The following is a 15026-nucleotide window of genomic DNA, read 5'->3' on the forward strand; positions in this document are numbered from 1 at the left end:
TCGAGTTGCAGACGGGACATTTTTTAAATGGACTATGGTCCATGATGAACGGTCGATAGGGTCTGAAGCGTCGACTGGGCCTTCCGCGTCGAAAACACGCGGGTGTAGGGAATCCGGCTCGGAACCGAGCTGGAAGAACTAAGACCGAACGCAAGACTATACCGACGTATTAGACTAAAGACCTTTTGGTCTGAAGAAAGTTTTTATCGATTCCGACAAGAGGGAATTTAAAGACATCCAAACCCAATGACGGAAAAAAACAATCTGGGGATGGAGTCGATGCCCATGCACACTGTAGTCCAGGGGAGGAGCCACCTATCTCGTGATACTTCGAAGACTCTTCCAGGACAACAATGTGCAATCATCCGGACCCAACACTAGGCGGCGATCTATGCACAGATATGAATTCAGCAGCCCACATGCCTCGAACCCTTTTTTTCTCTATTCCTTGTTGGATGCTCTGTCGTTCAGGTAGTGTAGCGTGATTAAATTGGCTGACAGGTCGAGCATCACGAACAGTGTTGGTCAGTCTCTGCCAGCAGCTTTTAAAAGCTGTTCTCACATTCGTAAGAGCCAATTCATTACTAGTACCAAGGAGGAACCCTACCTGGGAACTGCCCGAGGGTTGCTTTTCTAGAAACAAGTCTAATTGAAGAGTTAGAGCCCTCTCCACAATATCACTTAAGCAGAGTAAGGACAGTTGAAAGTCTATTGGAATGATTCTCAATTTTAAAGAATTAGTTTTTTATGGCCGCAATACCAAGAGGTGAAGGGGAGGATAAATTAATATTATGTTTTCTGATGAAAACAAGACAACCGTACAACAGGTGATGACTGCCACAAGACTACAATTTAGTCAGCGTCACTCCATTGTTCACCTGTCACTTTGTAGTAGTGCAGAACAGTTTTTCTTTTACAAGCTAAGCTTTTTGCAGTTTGCCTTTACACTGTTTTACATTCATTACGTTAGAGGCACTGCAGTACAGTAGTTTTGTCCATGAAAACAATAATGGCTTTGTACATCATCATTTTTCAAGGACTGTGACAAGGGCGATAGATTAGAAGTAATTGCTACACCCTGAAAGCACACGTGTACAATTTGGAATCAGAATATGGCTAGAAAATAGAGTTTTTAAAAAAGGAGCTGGGGGATGAGTTCATTTGTCAGAGAGAGAGTTGTGTTCTTTCATAGATACAGATCTCCAATAAAAAAAAAAGATATTTTCTTACAAACTTTCTGGTGTTTGAATCCTTCATTAAGGTCAATCTTACAAAAAGGCTATCTAAATTACTCAAAGTTCCAGTCCTATTCGCCGTCCAAGCTACTTCACAGCGTGCGTCCCTGTTTCCATCCTCATCAGTAGTGCTGGCAAATTACTGGAGAATAGATCAGCAAACACATGGAGGCTATACTCAAATAAGAGGCAGGATACGCATCAAATTCTGTACACTTAAAGAAAAAAAAGAGAAAGGTGCAGAAATGCAACGGATCACTCTTATAATGTACGGGGCTGTAAGGAATGCAATGCCAATTACTGATTACAAATCCAGTGATGCACAAAGATCCATAAGTAATGCATAGCATTTCCTGGCAAATCTAGGACGTATGCACTGACAAACCCATGCATAAAAGACTTCGGCCAAAAAGAGGCAGTGTGCACTACTGTTACATTACACTTCGAATCATAATTATAAGTACTATGACTTACTAAATTCACACACAAAACTGTAGATGTCATATCGAACCCTACATTTCAATAAATGCTCATTCATAGCTTGTGCTAGTTGAACTTATTTTTGGAGACAATGTTTTGCTTCAAAGGTTTTCATAATCACAACTTTGTTGGCTTTGATTACATACTTACACATTCGCCGCAGCATCACCTTCCCCCAAACCGCCACCCTGCAACAACAGAAACACAAGAAATGCAGTAACCGTGTGGGTGGAGCACATATCCATGGTATTAATATGACTAACACCCTCAACTCTAACTTTGCTAGCCCTTAGGACTGAAGTCACTGCAGAATGAATAAACTGTTACTTACTGTAACCCTCAGTTTGCAAATTGTTCTATTTCAGAATCACGTGTGCTCTACTGGCATTAAGCAGTGAGTGGGTGGAGAATATTGCAACCTTTATCTTATAGTTTTTGCGCTCAGTTTGTGAATCAAATAACCCGTGATGATGTTCCCTGGAGCCCAAATAGAACTTGGACACATACCCTAAGATACGAACAAAAGTTACTTACCTGTAAACTGTGGTTCTCCAGTATTGGTGTTTTTTATAGATTCACATGCTTGAATATTCCCAGTCGTCGAAGTGGGAGTCCCACGGTACATAAAATAGCAATAACATATGCATGTATACATGAAAAATATCATAAATAAAAATATACATACATATAATGTAATAAAATTGTAAATTCTAAAAGTACCATAGAACATAATAGGCCCATTGAAAAGCCTAAGGGAGAACTCACTTTAGTAGCATATTAGAGTCATTATGTGTAGGTTCACATTCCAGCCAATCAGGCTGTAGCCTCCTCTAGAACCTTCTCCACAGAAGCCCAAGTCCTCAGATTTTCGTAGCACAAAGTAAGTAAAAAGTGCCTGAGGAGAAGAGAGCCTCTGAGGGGAGGATCGCATGTGAATCTATGAAAGACACCAATACTGGAGAACCACAGTTTACAGGTAAGTAACTTTTGTTCTTCTCCAGTATTAGGGGTGTCTTTCATAGATTCACATGCTTGAATAAGAGTAGAAAGCAGTAAATCATCACATAAGTCGTAAAGGTGATATACCAAAGCAAGTAAGGTAAACATATCAGTCAAAATGCAATGAATGTAGGAAGGTGGATATCTGACTATGGTTACCCCCAAACTTTTTGCCTGGTGTTTAGCTGGTTTTTGACATAGTTGGCCTGGGATCCTGCTATTCAGGGCCCCAGGCTGATTGCTCTCTCCTTACAATGGACACAATGTACCTTATGTGCATACACACTTGGAACTGGTTCACCTTATAGGCCCCTGTACCAGTGTACCATAGGTACCCAGGGCATAGGTGCATCCAGGGCCTACCAGGGACTGCAGCATGTATTGTGCCACCCCTGCCCTGGCCTCCATATTTTGACACAACTGGCTGATCACTCAGCTGGGGTAAGTTGGTGTAATCACCTCTTACTAAGATATAGTATCCCTATATCTAACCTTAACTGGACACATGTTAACCTACAAGCCATTCCTATGGAAGGCCCCTGCAATCCTGGGGCAGAGTGCGTGGTTTCATGTGAGATGGTGCTCTAGCATGAGCTGAGCCTGTCTGCAGGTGTCGGGAACAACTCCCTTAGCTGTTCCGGGATATTGCCATACCATATACTCTTAAGTGCATTATAATCCTCGCGGTTATATGCTAACTTTGGTTTGGCTTTATCAAAACATGTCGAGTAAGGTGTCATACGATTTGGAATACTATCCCCTCGACAGTTCTGTCGACGGGGATAGCATTCCACCCTTCAAGAGGGACACGACATGTACATAGCCTTAACCCCGGTTGAAGTTAACCAGAGCCTCAGCATCACAAAATGGATGCTGCCACCACAGACACAAGTCTGACCTCCTGCTGCTGGGAGTCCGTCCAGCGAGGGAGGCTTGGACAAAGGGTATCCTGCCTTGGGAGGTGCGAGCACCACCCCAGACAGGATTTTGTGTATTGGGTAGGACAGGGCTGAATAGAATCAGACATGCTGGGGCACACAAGGTGTCCCCGTGCATAAGCCAGTCCAAACCGGTCCTGGGACCTTCCAGACCCAGGCCTGGCAAGAAGCTGGACAAAGGAAAGGGGGTGTAACCGCCCCCTTCCTGGTCCCACCCAGAGGAGGGACCTAGCAGGTGATCCACCCCTCAGATTGGGAATAAGAGTGAGAGCAGTGCCATAGCACCTCAGATCATCCTGAAATCAACTTTAAACTAAGAAGACGACTGGACTTCGACATTCTGCTGCACAGAAGACTGAAGAGTATCTCCCTTGTGGCCTAGGAGTGGCCACCCTGTGAACACAGGCACCATCCAGCAACTCGACGACTGCTTTGCCGCCGCCTCCCGCCGTAGCCCGAGCCCGACAAGACCCAGACTTCTCACAGCCCGATCCACAGTCCCTGCAAAGAAGGGACCCGTGGAGGCACCGAGAGACGTGGGACCGGACCTCTTGAAAGACCCCCGAGAAGCTGACTGCGCATCATCCGAGGCACCCTCGACGTTGTGCTTTGGGGACTGAGAAGCTCCACCACCGAGCAGCCCTTGCACCGAAGATCAGCCCCCCAGCATCTCCACGATCTGCGTGGGGCCCTTTTGCATTGTGCCACTCGACGCGCCATCCCGGCCACTTGCCACGTGGTCAGCGGCCATCTGGGCGACGAAACCTACAAACTACACTGCGGGCTGGTTGCTCCAGACTTGCCCTCGCTCCTGTAAAAGGGAGCACCCGCTCTGACCTTGCTGGTCCGAGTGATAAGACTTTTTCGATTCCTGCGTGGCTTGCATTAGCCAAGGCCTGTTTGCTCTAATCAAGTTGCCGACACCACCAACAGCGAGAAGCCTGCGTGGGACAGCTCGTGATCGACTCCTGGACGTCCTCGACCTTTTCGTGTCCACGTGGCTGCAGAGAGAAGCTACACCTCAACGCCTGTTTGCACCCGACATCGCCTGGTTCCATTCTGGTTCCATGGTAGTCACTGGCTAGTGACTTTGAACATTGTCCCCTCTGCTTTCAGGTCTTCACAACTTCAGATCCACCCTTGGATCCACCGGAACTCTTCACATCGAGCTGCCTGCGGCATCTTCAGCTCCAAGCACCATCGACCAGCGTGACGAAACCCGACACTACTTCGACCCTATGCACCCGCGTCCTGTGGGTGAGGTAACTCAGCAACGCCGGTGTTCCCACACTGGTACACACCTCTAGTGTCTGTGTCTTAAGTTTCACTCCTCTAGGTCACTCGGAAGATTCCTAACTAACTTTATAACTTTTACACACCATAGACATTGCATTGGTGAGTGCGTGCACTTTAAACACTGCACCCGAGTCCCGCGGGCCTTTCCCGACTTAGTCACTGCTAGTCCCGATCAGCTCCAGCGATTCCTAAGGCCCTAGGCCTGTTTCCTTTCCGATTGGTATCTCTTATACCACTTTCTTAGTATATTGTTTAGGTGGCCCCTAGGGCTCATCCATATTGTGCAACTTTTGTGAATTTTAAACTGTGTTTTGTTTTAACGCTTGTGCTTCTGTGCTCATAAAGAGTATAGGGGATATTTGTAGTTAATAAATATATATATATTTTCAATATATATCTGTGTGGTGTCCTTTTATTTGATATTCAAGGGGGTTGTATATGGTAAAACAGCTTGCTTCACATGCCTTTCAGAGTTTAGCCTAAGACTGCTTTGTCCACGTTACCACTAGGATAACTGGTCTATAAGGTTGACTTACAACCGATCATCATAAGGGTTGCTTGGCATGGCACAAGGTGATCACTAGAACTAGTGATCATCATATACCAGGCCACCTTCTCACAATGAACATTAAGAAATTATTAGAAAAAAACCTTTATGACTGGAGGCGGGTATCAACAGAGGCTCACCTTTATTTGAACAGATTCCGCAGCACCGCTTGACCTACTGCCGCATCCGCGGCGTCTGTTGATTGCAGGCAGTAGTGTTTTGTAAAAGTATGGCTGCTCGACCAAGTAGCAGATCTGCCTCAGGGGTACCCCCGCAAAAAGGGCAGCTGAAGTAGACAACCCTCTAGTTGAGTGAGCACGAACTGGAGCAGGAAGGGGCTTCCCAGCCCGTTGGTGGCTAAAAGATATGGTAGAAGATATCCATCTTGTTATGGTCTGTTTGGTAACAGGTTGTCCTTTGCAAATTGGGCCATACGCCACTAACAATTGATCTGACTTTCTGACATTTGCAGTTCGTTGAATGTAAAATTTGAGACAACGTTTCATATCCAATGAATGTAATGACCGCTCAGCCGGAGTTTGCGGAGCAGGAAAGAAAGTCTTCCGAATTACGGGTTCGTTCAGATGAAAATCACTGGGAACCTTCGGGATGAACTTAGGATTAGTTTGCAATGTCACAGCCTCATTGGAGAATTGAAGAAAAGGAGGCTGTGTGGTAAATGCCTGGATGTCACTGACATGCCTCGAGGATGTCAAGGCGAGCAAAAGAGCAACCTTCCATGTGAGAAATTTTAGACTTGCAGAGTGGATAGGCTCAAATGGAGGTAGAAGCAGTTGAGACAAGACCAAATTTAAGCGCCAAGCTGGTGGAGGGCGACGGATAGGTGGAAACATCCTGAAAAGACCCTTGTAAAATCGCTTAATGATTCTCAAGGAACATAGAGATGTAGAACCATCATGACGCAAGCGGGAAATCGCCGCCAGAAACACTTTAAGAGTTGAGTGTGAAAGTCCTGATCTCGCCAGGGATAAAAAGAAGGGCAAGATCTGTTCAGGTTTTGCAGTCATCGGGTCCAAATCTTTAGTGCGGCACCAAACAGAGAAACGTTTCCACTTTAATTGGTAGGTCTTAATGGTGGATGGAGCGCGAGCGCGCGCTAACACCTCTCTGCAGTCCTCGTCGAGATTTTAGACGTGCAAATTCATTGTATTCAGGCTCAAGGCATGGAGTTGGATGTATGCCGGATCCGGATGACAGATTTGTCCCTGCTTCCTCGTGAGGAGGTGAGGTAGAGGATGAAGCGGTATAGGGTCGGACTGTGAAAATAGGAGCAGGTCCGTGAACCATGGACGTCTCGGCCATTTGGGTGCAATCAGGATGATGCGGCAAGGTTGAGACCTCATTCTGTGTAACAGGCGAGGAATTAGAGGAAGTGGAGGGAAAGCGTAAATGAAGTCGTTCGACCAATTGATCGAAATTGCATTTCCGCTCGACTCTCTGTGGGGATGCCGACTTGCAAAGCGTTGGCATTTCCTGTTGGTAGCAGTCGTGAAGAGATCCATCTGCGGCTGGCCCCACCGCCGGAAGATGAAATAGACGGTTGGTTGGTTGAGTTCCCACTCGTAATTGTCTGACGACGCCCGGCTGAGTGAGTCCGCCAAACATTGGCCACACCCGGCACATGGATGGCTGTGAGATGGATTTGATGTTGAATCGCCCAATCCCATATTTCTTGTGCCAGTTGTGAAAGCAGGAGAGACCTTGTGCCGCCCTGCTTGTTGAGGTAGTGCATGCTGGTGGTGTTGTCTGTCCTCACTAACAGAGTGTGACCCTCCACTAACCTCTGGAAGGATTTCAGGGCCATGAAAAACGCCAAGAGTTCCAGGCAATTGATATGCCAAGTACGTTGGGTCGCCGTCCATTTTACTTTTACAGACATGCCGTCGAGATGCGCTCCCCATCCCTCGAGAGACGCGTCTGTTGTAACATCCGAGTCGGAGGTTCGTCTTGGAATGGACGGCCCGTAGATATGTTTGGAGGGTGAGCCCACCACTCCAGCGCATTCTGGATGCGAGGTGTTAGAAGGACTTTGTCCTCGAATGAACCGGATACCTGTTTCCACTGTTTGTCTAATTCCTCCTGTAGAGTCCTCATGTGCAATCTGCAATTGGGGATAATTTGGATGCACGAGGAAATCATGCCAAGGAATGATTTGAACATTCGAACAGAAACGTACAGTTTTGACTATAGGACTTGCACCATCTTTACCATGCGGTCCTGTCTTTCTTTGGAAACAAACAATTTCCCCCGCCGAGAACCTAGCGAGGCTCCGAGAAAATCTTGCCTTTGCGACGGATGAAAGTGTGACTTTTGGCAATTGATTGAAAACCCCAAGTTTTGGAAAAGGGAGATGCAGAGCTGAGTGTGCTGCTCCGTCAGTTGAAAAGTCTTGGCCTTGATAAGGCAGTCGTCCAGGTATGGATGAAATTGGACACCTTGCAGACGTAGGAAGGCAGCTACCGGGGCCAAGATCTTGGTAAAGACCCTTGGCGCTGATCGAAGGCCGAATGGTAGGACTTTGAATTGGAAGTGCAGCTGTCCGACTGTGAAGCGTAGATACTTCCTGTGTCTGAGGTGAATTGGCACATGGAAATATGTGTCTTGGAGGTCGATCATTGAAAAGAATTCCCCTGGATTGAGATAATTCAGAATTTGAAGCAGAGTTAACATATGAAAAATTTTCGAAATGATAAATTTGTTCAGGGCCCGTAAATCCAAAATTGGACGCCATTCTCCCGACTTTTGCTTGACTAAGAAAAACCGGGAATAATATCCCTTGCCGCGTTGACCTTGCGGCACTACCTCGATGGCTCCTTTTTTGATCATCAATTTTACCTGGGCCGAAAGTTCTTTGAGATGGGGAGAGGGTGGCCCCGAAGGTAAACAAGTGGGAGGGAATTTTGTAAACTCCAGGGTATGTCCTTTGGAGATAACGTCCAGGACCCATTGGTCGGAGGTGATTTCGGACCATTTGCAAAAGTACCTTGCGATGCGACCTCCAAGATTTACAGTCGGCAGAAGAAAGGAACTGAAACTGTCACTGCTTTTTATTGTTTGAGCCTCTATAAGTTGTTTTCTGTTGGTATGGTCTGGTGGAGGACTGACGATTTTGGGATTGGTAGGAACCCCTCTGCCGGTTATCGTTGTAGGTATTGTACGAACGATATTGGCCTGATCCTCGAAAAGTAGAGGAACCGTCTCCTCTACCTCGTGCCCCCCGAAAGGGCAGTTTCTTGTACTGGAGGGTAGCTAAGGACTTTGCAGTGTCGGTGTCCTTTTTTATCGCCTCAAGAGCATCGTCTACATGCTTGCCAAACAACGACTCCCCATCGTACGGCAAGTCCAGGACTTTTGCTTGTACCTCTGGACGGAAGGTGGTAGACTTCAGCCAGCCTTGACGCCTCAAGACTGCAGCCCCAGCCAATTGACGAAAGCCCGTGGAGGAAATGTCGAGCGCGCATTCGATAATTTCAGATGAAATTATCTCTCCTCCTGAATAATGGTCTGCACGGATGGCCTCGGGTATTTGAGGAATCAGTGCGGCAATCTCGGACCACATCTGGCGGTCGTAACGGCCCAAAATAGCCATGGTATTAGCCGCCCTCACAGTAGTAGCCGCCATTGTTGTAAATGTTTTGCCTATAGAGTCCAACTTGCGGCCTTCCTGATCAGGAGGAGACGTGAGTGGTGTAGCAGGATTGCAAGATCTTTTCTGTGCTGCTTGAGTGATAACCGAATCCGCTTTCGGTTGTGATACCAAACAGGCCGGAGCAGACGCCGGAGCCTTATACTTCTTGTCTAATCTGGGTAAGACTGCAGGTACCGAATTTGGATGTTCCATTAATTTAAGGCCCTCCTGCCAAATAAAGTCAATGATTGGTATTGTGTGAGATTGCCTTTGTGAAAGGTCCTTAAAATCATACAAGAATCATTCACTTTCATGTTGTTGTTTTTCGACAGTGAGATGAAAACGCTTTGCAGCACAGACCATCAAATTATAGAAATTTGCAAGGTCCACTGGAGGCGATGCAAGAGGCGAGGTGGGCGGGGTGGAAGGTGTTTGAGCCCTGTAATTGTCCCACTCATTCATATCGACGTCATCAGTGTTGCGAGGATCAGGATCCTCGTTGTCGGTGTCAGGACGAGTACCCCCCGGTGACGCGGGTGGAACAGGTGCAGGTGCTTGTGGTGGTTGAGGCTGTGGAGGAAGTTGTGATGCTGGAGAGGCAGGTGTAGATGGAGGGAACCTGCGGTTATAGTCATCAAGCATGTGCTGCAAATTCATGACCAAAGATAATGGTATTTGCGTAACCGGCTCCGAAGTAACTGGTTCTGATTCGTCAACAGGAAATAATTCGTTCCCATCTTCGAAGTTTTCCTCTTCGTCACCCTCATCACTATACTCCTGGCACTTAATGTGCAAATCAGATGGTCCGAACAGTTGTTCCACCTCTGAATCGTTTCCGGATTCTTCCCCACCAGACTGAAATAATTGGTCTGGAAGACGGGTTCCACTCCTCACTGGACTCAGTTGAATGAGAGGTACTGTCCTTAAAGAGGAAGCAGTAACCACTGTAAAAGTGGCAGCTGTGGCCAAAGGTTGATGAGACGTTGACGAGCCCGTTGACGTAACTGCAGCAGTCTTAAAACCAACCTGAGGCAGTTGCGTCGTCGCCAAAGATGTAATGGACGCTGAAATTGAAGGCTTTTTCTTCGCCAACGATTTCTTGTCCGTCGACGGCCGAGAATGGAGTTTCACTCGTCGACGATGATGTAGTCGGCGACGATGATATGATGGCCGTCGACGGAGGCGCCGACGACGAGACGGCCGTCGACGATGGAAGCGTCGATGATGACTTCTTCGTCGACGGTACAGATCAGACACTCGTCGACGAGATCTTCACAATAGAGGTTATGGGTCTCACCTCCTGGGCTGTCGTCGACGAGGTGATCGTCGTCGACGCAGTACTGGATGACATAGTACATGTCGTCGTCGACGTAGAGGCTACAGTCACTGACTTAGTCGTCGCTGAAGACGTCGACGGACGCGTCAACGAGCCAATGCCAGATTTACAAGAGGAAGGCAAGGCTTTGGGCGCAGACGTCAGAGAACCAGGTCCTGTAGACGTGCCCTGAAGCGAATCCTGTGGGTAAACAATCCTGGAGGATATTAACAGTCTACTCTTCAGAAAAGGAGATGGAACCTCAGTTTCAGACCCACGCTTCTGAGAGGATTTAGAGACACCAGATGACAAACTTTCTACCTCAGAAACCACAGACTCTGAAGTCTTCAACTTCTGTAGCCACAGAAGGAGACGGGCCTCTCTATCCCTCAGAGTCTTGGGAGGAAAAGTGTGACAGTACTTACAGTTTTTCACCTCGTGGTCTGGGTAGGGACAGTAAATGCATTTACTGTGTGGATCCTCATGGAAAAAGCGCAGTTTACCACAAGAAGGGCAGGCTTTAAATTAAGATTTCTTATTTGAAGACATTTCTGAAGAAATAAACAGAGTTGAAGAAAACTGAGCAGAGCTCAGGGAGACTCCCTTCATACGACGTGCGGTAGAAAATCTGAGGACTGGGCTTCTAAGGAGAATGTTCTAGAGGAGGCTACAGCCTGATTGGCTGGAATGTAAACCTACACATAATGACTTTAATATGGTACTAAAGTGAGTTCTCCCTTAGGCTTTTCAATGGGCCTATTATGTTCTATGGTACTTTTAGAATTTACAATTTTATTACATTATATGTATGTATATTTTTATTTATGATATTTTTCATGTATACATGCATATGTTATTGCTATTTAATGTACTGTGGGACTCCCACTTCGACGACTGGGAATATTCAAGCATGTGAATCTATGAAAGACACCCCTAATACTGGAGAAAAGATTTTACCTCATTGTGTGAATTCTGTATTCCAATGCTATACACATTATTTTTCTTACACTGGTGTCCAGCATTCCATTTGTGGCTAAGATAAACCTGCCATGCACGGCTGTTGCTGGAGCTGCAGTTTTCAGTACCCTTTATCATCAACCTATTTAAGAAAGAATTGAGCAGGTGCTGCGGTAGCACATAAAATGACAGTGTTCTACCTCAATGTAATGACTAGAAGCAAGTAAGCTTCCTTGCCTTGCATCCTTCTCAGCTCACAAGAGGTCAAGGTCATAGACGAGTCATTCAAGGTTGCCATCACGGTTGAACACCTATAGTCAACCTATGCATTATCTGAGCTTTCATCGTCTTAATGTGATTTTCAATAACAATGTTATCATCATTCAGAATGTAACGTTCCCATGATTTTAAAAGGATTAATTATGTATGCAGATTTTGTTCGGGTGTTCATTTACTGATGTCAAATAACACACTGATTCTAAATGAAGCAAATACAGAATTATTGTTGGCGATGTACTACGATAACGGTAGGAGAAAAGGCCTTCCACATATTGCTACACTACTCACGCATCAATGGATCATCATGTTAACACCACGATATGAGCAACCAACTATCATGCGGTACAGTTGTGGCGGATTAGAGCGCTTGTGCATGAAGAGCACAATGTGGTGTTCACGAGAGCTATCATAGGTGCACAAAGAGAATGTCTTTTTCGACTGGCTTTTGCAACTAAACACTATCTTCTCAGGTTGCAAGTCATGAAGCATGTCCTTGCAGGGGTAGGTACCCATAAGCCTTCATTTGTCCTTGGTCCTGAAAAGCATACACTGTCTATTGAGTCAAGAGTAAACTTTATGTTATTGTTTATGACCCATGGGACATTGCGTGGGCATTCCCTCAATTGACCGAAACCTAACGTAGTCTTTACAGAAGATTTAAAAGTGTGCTGCTGTTTCAAAAAGCGAAAATTACTAAAGCAGGAGGCACATGCTTTATGACAAACAGCTATGTCTTGAAACTAACATCTATTTAAAAACTCTCTCTAGACAGGCAGCTGTATTTCTTTCTATCTGACAACGCAATAAAGTGGATAACAAGAACTTTTTCAGTTGAAGCTTATTATACAATGCCTCTAATGTATTTATTGAATGCAAAACAGTGTAAAGACATGCAGTGTACCAGAAGCTTGAACTGAAAGAAGGCCTTCTAGTGACCGGGTGTACTGAGTAGGCCGGACACCAGCAATTGATGTACTTCAGTGTGAACAATATCAAATAAACTGCGTGCCATATCAGCGTGTTAGTTGTATTACGGCTCCGTACAAAGCTATGCTGCCCAATTGCAGCCAATAAGGTTAGCAGTGACGCAACTTGGTTCACTATACGTTTGAAAAACAAGAATTGGCATAGCCAATATTTCTCACCGTTATAGTGCGAGTGACAAGCTGTTGACTTTGCCAATGTTTGACTGCTAAATACTGTAAGTGCATGGTGTGGTGCGTGATGTGTTTTGTATCGAGGGTTTAGGTATTTTCTGTTAAAGTGCGCAGTGTACCGAGTGTTCACGCTGTACACTCATGTGTAAATGGCAATGTGTGATTTATGAGTTTTGGGAGTGTGGTTGGGTTCTGAGAAATGCATGTTTCTGCGTTATATATGTGCAGGAACATGTGTGTTGTAGAGTGCACGCCTGCCTCTGCTATATGTGCTTTTGTTGCTGCAATGTGTGCACTGGTGATCTGTGTTTTTGTTGTCATGTAAGTCTTAATGGATTCTGTATTTGTGTGTGTGGTGTTGCATTTTCCTGAATGTGGTCTGTTTGTGTAATGTGCTTTGTGTCGTGTGCGCGAGGGAGCGGTTTACAAGAGTGTGGTGTGGAGTACTTATCTCCAATCCATGAGTGCATTGACACAGTGTTTTTGTGTTTGTATGAGTTGAGGATGAAGCACAGAGAGGGGGGGGGGGGGGCACGGATGGGTGCAGGAGATGGAGTTACTAAAATACTCCAGCATGACAACTGCTCGGCCAGGCAGTTTCTCCTGCAATTAGTTATTTTGGCAAGAGTGCCGCTGCTGATCATGCAATAAGTTTTGGTGCAGCCGGTAGGGTCTGGGCAGCACACAGAAGGATTGGGGGTACCGCAGCTATTAGGGGAGGCTTTAAAATCATGGTATAGACCGTGGAGCGCTGCCCATCCCAGACACAGTGACCCCACGCTTCCAGTGTGTGGAGTTTCTGCACTGTTGACTCAGGCCTGCAATTAAACATGGATTCATCTGCATTTTTTGACGGAACGAATTTCGCGGCCGACAGAAGCAGAGCAGTTTGCCGATATTTTCTTGAAAAGAACAATAGTTACTTACCTTTAATCTGTGGTTATCCAGTATTGGTGTCTTTCATAGATTCACATGCCTGAATCATTCCCCGTCGTCTCAGTGGGAGACCCACGGTATATAAAAAAGCAATAATATGCCTGTACTAACCAAAAAACCTTGCTAATAACCAACCAGGAAGTAAAGTAGCCCTAGCTACAGGAGCAAAAGCTCCCACACTCATGACTATCCTAGTCATTATGTTAGACCAAACTGCAGCCAATCAGAATGTTCTCCCCAGAGGCTCAGGCTCTCAGATTTTCTCGCACAGGAGTGAAACCAACATAATTGCCTGAGGGAGCCTCTGAGGGGAGGTGGGCGGGTTGCATGTGAATCTATAAAAGACACCAATACTGGAGAACCACAGATTACAGGTAAGTAACTATTGTTCTTCTCCAGTATTTGGGGTGTCTTTCATAGATTCACATGCCTGAATCAGAATAGACAGCAGTACACATAACCTAATGCTCATAGACGCTAACAGTATCACAGTATACATGCATAATGATAAAATGCAAAAGACATGATAAAGCGTCTAAGAAAGAGCATAGAGGAAGGCGGGAGAACAGAGGCTCACCCTTTTGGAAAAGATTGCGAAGAACTGCTCTTCCCACGGAAGCATCTGCATCACTTGCTGAGTCCAGACAGTGGTGCCTCGTGAACGTGTGCCTGCTGGACCACGTTGCGGCTAAGCAGATTTGCAGAAGAGGCACCCCAGCGAACAAGGCAGTGGAAGAGGAGACTGCCCTTGTCGAATGTGCTCTTGGTAAGGCCTGTAAGGGTCTTCCTGCTTGTTGATGACAGAGTCCAATTGTTGACGAGACCCATCTAGCAATAGTCTGTTTGGACACTGCACAGCCTTGGCGCAGTCTGCCATAGGCCACAAACAACTGATCTGTCTTGCGTACAGCTGAGGTCCTTGAAAGATAAAACTTGAGGCACCTCCTGATGTCCAAAGAGTGCAAAGCTCGCTCAACCGGTGTTTGTGGATTTGGAAAAAATGTCTTGAGGATTACCGGCTCATTTAAATGAAAGTCTGTTGGGACCTTGGGCATGTACTTTGGATTGGTATGCAGCACCACCGAATCAGAGGTAAAGTGTAACAAGCATTTACAATGCAATGGTTTCGCCTTTGGAAAAGTTAGAGTTATTGGCATTGTAAATGACAAAATTTGTATTTATGTGTTGGTTTTGAAAACAGATAAATAAATGGCATTGTCATTTACATTGCCATTAGC

General features: G+C 45.9%; 1 protein-coding gene across 2 annotated transcripts in view; it reads right to left on the bottom strand.

The window, feature by feature from the left end:
* LOC147725999 (uncharacterized) overlaps positions 1-15026 on the bottom strand; it is a 200940-nt gene that overhangs the window by 53089 nt on the left and 132825 nt on the right. For both annotated transcript variants that reach the window (XM_086960114.1, XM_086960115.1), the window contains exon 5: positions 1866-1903. In XM_086960114.1, coding sequence (XP_086816240.1) covers positions 1866-1903 — 38 coding nt within the window. The remainder of the gene's footprint in view (positions 1-1865; positions 1904-15026) is intronic.

Source organism: Lissotriton vulgaris, chromosome 3_1 (assembly GCF_964263255.1).
Source record: "Lissotriton vulgaris chromosome 3_1, aLisVul1.2, whole genome shotgun sequence".
NCBI lineage: Eukaryota > Metazoa > Chordata > Amphibia > Caudata > Salamandridae > Lissotriton > Lissotriton vulgaris.